At 40.9% G+C, this 10,759-nt stretch overlaps 1 protein-coding gene across 2 annotated transcripts in view; it reads right to left on the minus strand.

Moving 5' to 3' along the window:
- The window catches only part of si:ch211-51h4.2, an 84,848-nt gene extending 75,186 nt beyond the window's left edge, over positions 1 to 9,662 (minus strand). For both annotated transcript variants that reach the window (XM_038716830.1, XM_038716829.1), the window contains exons 1-4: positions 9,491 to 9,662; positions 3,021 to 3,062; positions 2,343 to 2,416; positions 1,881 to 1,949 (exon numbers count right to left, since the gene is read on the minus strand). In XM_038716830.1, coding sequence (XP_038572758.1) covers positions 1,881 to 1,949; positions 2,343 to 2,416; positions 3,021 to 3,062; positions 9,491 to 9,632 — 327 coding nt within the window. In that variant the 5' untranslated portion in view covers positions 9,633 to 9,662. The remainder of the gene's footprint in view (positions 1 to 1,880; positions 1,950 to 2,342; positions 2,417 to 3,020; positions 3,063 to 9,490) is intronic.
- Between the last annotated feature and the right edge of the window lie 1,097 nt (positions 9,663 to 10,759).

Raw genomic sequence — 10,759 nt, forward strand, 5'->3', positions numbered from 1 at the left:
TCGTGGCCTCAAGATAGTATGTCGGATAGTATGTCGTGGCCTCAAGATAGTATGTCGGATAGTATGTCATGGCCTCAAGATACTATGTCATGGCCTCAAGATACTATGTCGGATAGTATGTCGTGGCCTCAAGATACTATCTGGTGGCCTAAAGAAAGTATGTCTGATACTATCTCATGGCCTCAAGATAGTATGTCATGGCCTCAAGATAGTGGAGCTGCTCTGCTAAGTGAGTGGATCTGTGTCGAAGGGAGGCAGGGCTCAAGACTAACGGCATCCTGTCGTCCTGGGGACGATAGAAAATGTGTTGGTACAGGTCCATCTATCCTCTCAGTCACAAACGGCTTGCTGACCTTTCAATCGCGCTGTGTAGGCTAGCGTTGAGCGCCACACATCAATCTTCTCACGCAGTGAAAAACAAATCTATATTGTGATAACGTCGACTAGCGCTGAGAATCATCTCCACCCAGCTAATGCAACTCGGCATACGCCGTGATCATAAATGAAACCCGCGGGCGGTGAGGCTCTACCAGCAGACTCGCTGATAGAGTTTAGCATTATAAACATCTAAAACCTGAAGCACAGTCTGGCTCTGTTTGGGACTGTGAGCTGCACTTGATCGGAGCTGCAGAAGTTAACATGAGGATTTGCGCTGAGATGTCTGCGTGATTGGCAGTGTTGGTTTCAGTTTCTACCTCTGACGAAGTGCAGTGCACTTGTTTCATTCAGTACAGTCTGAAGGGGAGCACAGCAGAGTATAGGTCAGGTAGAATTTTAAAAAATATTATGAATTATAATATTATAATATATTACGATTTTCTTCTGGACATATAAGAGAACAAAGAGATGTGAGATTCTGATTGTGCAGAAAGTTTTAAACATGAGCAGAAAACCTGCTGAAACAAAGTCCAGGAGTTTATAACTGAATTGAAATTAAATAATTTATCATCGAGGTAAAAAGATGCCCCAACAAATAACTTTTCAGTTTTGTTTATAAATCTTTCTGTCAAGCAAAATGAATATGATTTATTTGATCAACTTATAATCATTTACTATGCCAACTATAGAGAATAATAAAGTAAAGAAACAACATTTTGATTTTGGGACGCTTTAAATTAACTTCAGGACGGTTCTAATTGTTTTTCGGAACAGTTCGGGGACGGAGGTGAAAAAAGTTAGTCTGGAGCCCTGAAGGGAAGGCAGCTGATTTTACTGAAGCGACAATAAATCTGTTTCTATGATGACAAGTAAGCCCAGTGTCCCAGTACAGAGCCGCAATGGAGACAAAAGCAACGTCTTTTAAATTAGTACGGCTCCCCTAATCCAGTCACTGCGCTTCAGATTTAAACATAGCATGCATCTGTCTTTTCACTGCAACATCGCAATTTACTGATTTATCACTTTAAAAAGTTTGTCACACTATGATGGTTAAACTTGAATCCGCTGTCTGTACAGATCACACATCAACTGCGATCCACTACACCACTGTCACTGACATTAAACATGACTGAATTCCATTTAGGAGACTTTGTTCCTGGTTTTGTTAGTCATTGTCATGGCTTCCTGGGACACTTTATAGAACTGAGCTAATGAAACTTGTTTCAACTGTGATTTTCCTACTATGACAAGTCAAAACAACTGCTGTGAAAAAGGTTTATTACCGTTTTATTTGAATTTAGCAAACATACTTCCCTTCTATACCATCTTTCAACATTTCATTCACTTAACCTTTCCGCAAATGAGCTCCAGCTGTGTACACAGTACTCCTCAATGTATTCCAATAGCTTCTACTTTTGTCAGTGAAGCTGGGTGATAAAGTCTGCTCTCCGTGTTACCAATGGAGCTTAAAAAGTCAAATGCATGTTTGTTCAGCTGCTTACCTTTAGAGATTCCAGCTGCACCACCTGACATTTCTGAAGAAGTTCCACAAAGAGGTAGATGAGCAAGGCCTGCATTACAGAGGATGGAAAATAAACCAATCAGCTCAGCGGAAACATCGTGCCATGAAGCTTTGCTGTTGGTGGACAGCAACTGTGCCGCCCGGCTCCGAATGCTTCAGCAGCTTTGTTCCCGGGATGTTATCTTGGCTTTTGTTTGCATGACGTCAGAGCAAGTCGGGATCATTTGGACATAAACCTAACCAGCATGCATTGTGCATCAATCGCCGGTGATCCTATGTAAATAAAAAGGCTGGTTGAAAGAAACTGCAGACATGTATCCCTCTCCTTGCCATTTCCTCTACCTCAAAGGAAAAGAGTAATGTAGGACACAAATGAGATAAATCTCAGACCATGCCCGTCTTTTAACAAAATAAGAGTTCGTTGAGGCCATGTATTACTTACCTGGACAAAGAAGCCAATGAGAAAAGAGACGAGGAAAGGCACCAGTCCAGCATGGGCAATCGTTACTGGGAGACCTAGAAATTGAAATAATGTAGAACCGTTTCTGAATTTGATTGTGCCTATCACTGTCTCGTCTTTCTCTCTCACAGACACTCCTTTCTGCTCTGGCTCAAACTTACAATAAAATTAAATGGATAGTGCTGATTTCAATATGAGACGATGATTTAGGTGATTGAACAAGTATTAAGTTGGAAGGGCTCCACCTTTGTGGAACTACATGAAGACCCTGCTAAAAACAAAGCAGTTAAATGTAATGTCCCGTGTAATTTCCACTTCTACAAAAATCTCTCTGATGTTAACTACACTTCATAAACCACAGTTAGATTTACTCTGCCAATGAGAGGCGGGAGATGGACAGAGCCTTAATTATGTTCCAAATGAACTGATGTTATAAGAAGGAAGTCTAGTAGAAAGAACAAATATAGCTCACCAAAGTTTTTATCATATTAGTTGAGGCAAACGTGCCCATACACTCCTGTATAATGGTGGTATGTGAGGTTGCAGTTTTTATTGTCTTATCTGGAATGCTGTTCTTGAGAAGAGCATGATTTCTAAATGAAATGTAATGTGTCTCACATTTGTGATTTCTGCTTAAGAAAAAAAAAAAATAGTACTTACCTAAGATTCCAGTTCCCAATATTGTTGCAATGGTCAAGAAATCTAGAAAGACACACAGAACTTGATTAGGACCAACTTGATACCACAAATAGCTGCGTGGGAAAATGGTGTCATGTCGTCACAAAGCTTCTTTACTCCATGTCATGTGACTTTATACTTCTGAAATCTGGTAAACATCAGTACGGTCTCACGTCAGCCCCTCCAGGATTTCACGAACTATTAACACAAATTCAAAGTGCATCATAAATTCAGTGCAACTTGAAGTTTTGACCAATCACCGCAACTTTTCCACAAATTTGACCTGTCGTCACCGTTTCCAACAAAACACAGTCATACGTCAGCAAACTCACTTCCTTGTTTTGTTTAGAAGACGCAGGAGACATTGTGATACCGACAGCGGACCGAGATCTAGGTCTTCTTTATGAAAGCGTGGGTAAACTCTTTTGCGAAATGTGCAATAATGTGATCGAACATAAAAGGAAATCGTGTACTGACACATCTTAACACTTTGCCGCCGCAAAACATACGTGGAGAATGGCAGAAACGCATGGAGGACGTCAGACGAGAAAAATAACTGAACACAGGCTGCTGCATCCCGGTCAGTTAAGCGCTGAAAGAATCAAGCTGGTTTAAACATGAACGTTAATGTAGTTTATCCAACAGTCTATTAGTTTTTCAGAGGGACAGCCACAGCCTACTGTCTTGTTTGCATGACACTGAACTGTGTGTGTGTGTGTGTTAGAGCCCGACTGATTTATTGGCCGATATGAGCTAATTGCATTTAATCGGTATCGGCTGTATATAAAGGCAGATATATGATAATTAAAAAAGAAACAAAAAGTCAGATCCTTCACTCATGTCATGGGTGTTGCATAGTTTGCCCACCAGAGGGCGACCAGCTGCAGCTCCCCTGTTATCATCACTGCCTCACCACAAAAACCACAGAAGAAAACAATCAGCTGACCTGAGCTTACTGCAGCATGTACCAAACACGTAATTACAGTCACGTTAATTACATGACTTTATTTTTATTATAATAAAAACAGACCCAGTCACAGTTAAAGATGTAACTGTAGATTTATTCTGAAACTGTGTGGCAGTTCTATTGAACAGTCCACATTTGTCCCTAGTTCATCACTTATAAATATTCCCTAAAATCACATAACGTTACAGCAGCTAACGTCGTAATGAGCCATTAAACTATAGTTTCTGGTGTATTCTAAATATATCTGCCAGCTGCCTGTCTGCGGTTAGTCGGCGTGTCTGAAATGATTAAACCAGTTGTAGACATTCCTGTATTAGATGCATTCAACAGCAGCTCACTGTATCATAGACGGCATGACTAAGACAGATGATGAGAAATGGTTTCTCGCAGCTCTGGTTAGAATTAAAGAGTGCTGGTAAAGGGATGAACTGGATGTGAAGATGCTACATTGAAATCATGGCAGATAATGTGTAAAGTGAAATACACATGCTATATTCTCTCGCACTCTCTCTGTTTACAGGTGGCTGAAAAAGTTGTACCTTCCAGCAGCAAATATTTATTGATGTGCAATTGTTTACATGTTCACTTTTTGAGACTGTAATCTATTTTATTAACATAATCCATTTAGGAAAAGGTTTTATAGCCCACATACATACCAGCTTTCAATATCGTTCTGTAGTGTAGTTTATACAGTAAAGGGGTCTGCTATCCAAATCATTCTTAAAATCAAAATATCGGCTCATAAATCGGCTCTTTTTCAATTCAATATCAACATCAGCCCCCAAAAACCCATATCGGTTGGGCTCTAGTGTGCATATGTGTTTGTGTTACTATATGTAACTAACAAGTTCCTTTACATTTTTATTGATTCACATCTACCTTTGCAGTTTTCCCTTATTCCCCCAATTTAATAGCAAAAAATCGCAACTTTCATCACAATTTATTAGGGCTGGAAGTCCACAAGCTCGTGTCGTGGTTCTGAGGGACAGAACTGAATCACATCCGCTCCCTGGACAGTTGAGCTCTCATAAAGACAGTGTAACAGTGGCGGCAGTGGCCGGTAGCAACGTGTAATGTATTTGTATTGACAGTAGGTTAGGTAATTTTCCACCTTATTTTAGTTTATTTAGTATTTTATTCACTACTTGAATCTGTTCCCTTTCTCTTCCCTTCTCTTCTCCCCCAAACTGCATTTCGAAGTGTTCTTGATACTGAACCCCGAATTGCTCCTGGTGGCTGTTCCACCACTGTATGAATGTGTGTGAATGTTCGTTTCTGTTTGAGCACTTAGGCTCAGTGAATGAATGTGTGTGAATAGTGAATGGGATGTAATGTAAAAGTGCTTTGAGTGGTCGCAGAGAGTAGAAAGGTGCTATACAGATACGGAGCTTTTACATTTACACACCTCAGGTCTCTCACTGCAAACACATCCTCTGGCCCCGCATCTTTCAGTCTCTCTCTCTCTCTCTCTGTATGAGTCTCTGTTCTGCTGACTTTCTCCATCAGCAGAACGTCTCATAAAGTCGCCGCATTTAATAAACCCACCCACGATTCCGCTTTCAAGTGCGCCACATGTGGATCGAAACCAACATTTATTTTAAAGGTTAGCTAACTTGGCGTTAGCATACTGGTAATGATATAGCTACGTGTGAAAAACACACAGTCAAACTACAAAAAGGAGTTTGCTTGGCAAGGTTGTTGACTAGCACGCAGCAGCTGGCTTGCTCCGACCATAAAGCTGCTGTTAGCGGCTCGCTGTGCAGTGAGGTGACAGATACAGACACTCTTACTCTGCTACATGGCACCAAATAACTTCATTGATGGAAAAATGCGATAATACCGCATACCGCTCAGTTGAGCCCAACATATTGCCGGGTGGGACATTGGAAAAGGTTGACACGCTACAGCAAACTTTAAAAATGTTAAACTTGTTGTTCTGCATGCACGGTGTTTATTATTGATAAGTTTGTGATACATACTTTGCATGAACAAATGAGAGACTAACCACCATGTGGAGCATTTTCATCTTGCACAATAATTTAATGACTGAAAACAACCCATAGAAATGAAACTGCTGTTTTGTCCAATTGGAATTAATATCTATGAATACACTAATTTATACTTGTTAGCCTACTCCAGGTTGTGGTTATATTTTTTTATCAAATGGTCTGAAATAACAAAAAATGCATGCATAGATTTTATTAGGTAACTCATTGCCTTTACTGTACACGTACCGGTCATGCTTACTGTCATGCGAAGTCAACCCCCAAAAGCCCATTCTGAGCCAGGAAAAACCCTGAATACTAGATAACATCTCTCTCTGTGTTTCTCTACAAAAAGGCTGAAATGCGGCCCGCCAGAATATCGACACTGACCACCACATACTGATTTTCTTTTTTACTATTTAAAATTGGTAAAATCTTTTATTTGTGACAAAGTACTTGGCACTTAAAATATTTGTAGTGGAGCAGTGGAAAGTCTACTGTATTGAAAAAAGAAACCCACATGACCAACAGGCAGCACAAACTCGACTAAACTCCAGCCATGATACTGCACTTTCACTGTTAGCGGTCCCACTCTACTGCTCCATCTGCTTTTTCAATTCACTCACGGTAAAAAAAAATAAAACATTTCTCAAAACTGCACACATCATCTCTGAGATCTTTCATAGCCACACGACCAACTTGTCCTGCCTCACTGCTATCGCTCTGAGATTCAAAGCCAACGTTGTAGCAAATCACCCTGACTTCCCTCTACCTCGCCTACCTAAAAACTACTCTTCTCCAGCTGCAGATATTAACATACACTGAGAAAAGGTTATTAACATCTGCCATACACACCCTCAGCACCCTATCATTACAACTAATACAACTGGAACAATGTTATGCAAACTGCATAGCAGTCTGTGATTTTGTACAGTTTTCACTGTATGATGTTGCTGCTGGGTCTTTCACAACTGTATAATGTTTGTGTATGATGTTTCCATGCTTTCTAATGTTCTCAAACCAACTTGTGGCTGCTATTCACCCCTCAGGAAGAATAAACTAAACTAACTAAAGGCGTGGTTTGTGTGACTGTGGTGATCTTTAAGGAGTGTACTTATTTACGGGGCGGGATGTCCTAATACAGCATTACTGATTCAGTATTTTGATGAAAGAAGATGAAATATAATTGATTGATTTTGGTCACACTTTTGTTATTAAAAATATGAAATCATACTCGCTGCAGATTCAAATCACTTTTGAATTGCAGTGTTGTTTATTATTTTAAATTCATCTGTACTGGATCAATAAAAAAAAGTCCATTCCTACACACTGTACGGCGGCTATGAGACCCTTTATTGTGACGACAAGAAACACCATCAACCAGCTTCTCTGTCACCACATGTTGATGGTCGTATTGACGAGGCGGGTCACTTTTCTGTGGGATTCAAATCCATCACTTACACTCTCCGGACCTCCCATCATTACTAGAAATAAGCTGTCATTTTAAATCAGCCTGATCGTTTTTCATGAATCTCTTATCAACCCTCTTCTGTGCTCTCGCACCACCCCTCTAAAGATGGCTGAAGGACATATGGCGTCAGTAATTAGACATGTCATCATAATCTTTTTCATCTTGTCTGTGTTCTCACAGTTGCCGAGGCATGTAATATAATGACTCAATAACTTGTGTTAGAGACAGAGACAGAATAATAAGAGTGAGACAGGAACATGGACAAAGTGACCTTAATAGACACTTAACGGAATTTCGATTTTGACATCTCAGCCATTTGACCACTGACTTTGAGCATGCTACAGTCTGTAACTTTTTACTCACGAGCAAAAGTCTGACTACACAGCCTTACATATTTATGTCAGCAACAGAGTCTCATTTCATTTCATTTATTTACATTCAAAGCATCTACTGAGGTTTTCGAATGAAGCTTCGAATGTCTGTCTATCATCACCATAAAAATAACAAAATAATCCTTCAACAAAATCTTCAGTTTCAATGAAGTGATTTATAGGATTAAATGTGTTAGACTTTTTATGTTAAGGAATTAACATAAAAATTTTTGGCCTTGGTGCCCTGCATTTTTGCCCCCCAAAATTTGTATTTATCAAAGGCCAAACTAGCCTTATCCTAAAAATGACTTCATTCCAGGCCTGGATGAGTAGGTTGCTGTCTGTAAACACAAGATTCAAAGTAAGCCCCAGCTCAAGAGTGAGACAGAACAGGGGGAGATCAAGCCAACCACAACGTGGAGTCTGGTAGCTGCTCTCCACAAGTGAACGATAACTCTCTTTGTGGTATGAAAGCTTGCTAAGCTAGTTGGCTAGCTAGCTAGATTGTCTATCAGCATTATATAACTAACATGCTAGCTAATGCTAGTGTGAAATGCCCACAAATATAGGCAAACTTGCACAAATTATGGAAAGAATTAATACGGACCCAGGAGCTCTTTTTTTTTTGGCCTGTGCTCCTGTAGCAGTTCATTACCACAGAGAAAAGCGAGGAGTGGCGAGGGCAGTGTCACTTTGTTCACTTCAAGTGGACATTCACCATTAAGCTCATGGAGGCACATGTATTACTAATAAAAATATCGATGGCTATGTTCTACTCAAGTGTCCCAGCAAGCCGTGACAGAGCATGAACAAAAGCAGGACTGAAGCAACTAAACTGTAAACCTGTGCTTTTCCTACTGTGACTTGTCAGAATGCTGTCTTAATCTCTTAAAAGGCCAATCACATGCATCATTGTGCAGGTGAACATCAAGCTACTGCTAAAACACAAAGTAAGCTAGTTTTCCTCTGGGAAGAAGACCTAACATTTAACACACTGCCTACTCTGGGTCACTGCAGCATCACTGGAGCAAATAGAATCCAAGTTGCTCAAGGGCACCTCAATAGCAGCTGAGATAGGAGGGAACTTTAATCATTCACTTGATTATTTTCACCTCAGTAGTTTCAGTCACCTCACAGACTCAAACTTTCACTATCATTTCACTAACCTATAGACTAACGTTTCTTGTTTAACCTTAGCCATATTAACGTTATATAGTGTGAATAATGAGAACATTGGTTTTAACAAACAGCCCACATACACGTAAACAATTGTAATTAGGGGGATATTTGAAAAGTTTACATTTGGTGTAAGTTCAGCACTAACGTTAATGTTTTCATTAAATGCATGCCGAATTAAATGGCAAACTGTACAAATGACAATGTTTTGCTAGGTAGACTAACGTTATCTTTATTGCAGATTATTATTTCTGTTCCATCCCTAACCCCCCCCTCTCTCTCTCTCCCTCACCCCTCTCCAGAAGACGTTAGATGGAGGTGTGGAAGCGTGTTACGATAAGTATATTTATCCTGGTGTTAGAAACCAAATGTCTATCAGTAACGTTATAGCTTGGCGGCACATTCTTCATTGCTTTCTGACCGGGATTGTGTGGCCTGTATGGGTGTTTGAGTCTAACGTCGTGATGTGTGTCGGTACTCACAGCACTGCAGGTAAATAAACCGCAACTTCCAGTGTCTATCCTGGTTTTTCCGGGTAATTTTGATGGACAGAGTACTTAGACTGTTGTCGGGGATGGGACAGGAGCTTGTTTGGTTTCTTATCTCCTCTGTATCGGTCGCCATCGTTTTCAGCACCCTGTCTCTCCCACCCCCCTCACTCCTCTTCTCCCGCCCTCTCTCTTTCTCACGACGCGCGAACGCGCACGGCCCTCCGGATGCTGCGCGCTCCCGATGATGTTTTATGTGCTCTCTCTGTGTTTGAGGATGAGCGCACCACCATACGGCTTCGGCAAGTTCACATGAAACTTAGCTCAAAATAGGTGATGGGAATAATGAATTTAGCATATATACAGGGAACAGTCTCCTGGGCCACATGCAGCAGCATCCACAGCTACAAAATATACAGGCAACTTATGTGTGCATAAACCATAGAGACATCAAAACCAGAAAGCTCTAAGGCTAATAGTAAACAGACATAAATACAAATATGATAGCTGATGAGGTGTAAATAAACGTGACTTGTAATGGTCCCACAGCCTTTCATAAAACACTTGACAGGGAACTACAGTATTCAGGCTCATAAGACACATAGGAAATAAATCAGTATGATATTTGTTTTTCTGCCAGTTGCATTTTGTATTAATATGTGTCCCTATTTTTATTTATTAAATAAATAATACTTATTTTGTTTCCTCATTTATGTGTTTTCCAGTGTATGTTTTCCCTACAGCAGCATATTCCTACCACCTTGACAAAAATGCTCAGTTGCCCTTCGAGGGAACTCGAACTGCATCGGTGACGACACTATGGGAACGCCTCTGGGCGTGGCAGGGCTGAACTATGAATGAAACTACTCCAATCCTATTGGTGTTGCTAGAACGGTAGTGTGTGACTGCGTAACCGGAGGGGTATATAAGCACGCCGGCACACAGGACACATTAGCCTTTTTTTTATTCAGCAGGCACTCTGAGTATGTTTGGAAGCTCCACTATCGAGAAAGTTGTTGTCTTACCTGGAAATCCTGACGAAGCAGTATAGACCATGTCTGGTAATCAGTTCCGACAATGTGTTTTTCCATGCCCACGCTACATCACGGCTTGGGAGATTCATGAGATGTGTGTTCCTGTCTGGGGATGTCGCATGCCCAGGCAGCTCTCGAGGGGGCTGCCTGCGGCCATGGCGAGGCCCGGTCCCTGAGGGTGCTGAGGTCTCGTGCGGCTCTCTTTCGGAAGACGGTCGGATGCACTCTC

Source organism: Micropterus salmoides, unplaced genomic scaffold (genome assembly GCF_014851395.1).
Source record: "Micropterus salmoides isolate LMB-PRFRI ecotype aquatic unplaced genomic scaffold, ASM1485139v1 Ms_hic_scaffold_13, whole genome shotgun sequence".
Taxonomy (NCBI): domain Eukaryota; kingdom Metazoa; phylum Chordata; class Actinopteri; order Centrarchiformes; family Centrarchidae; genus Micropterus; species Micropterus salmoides.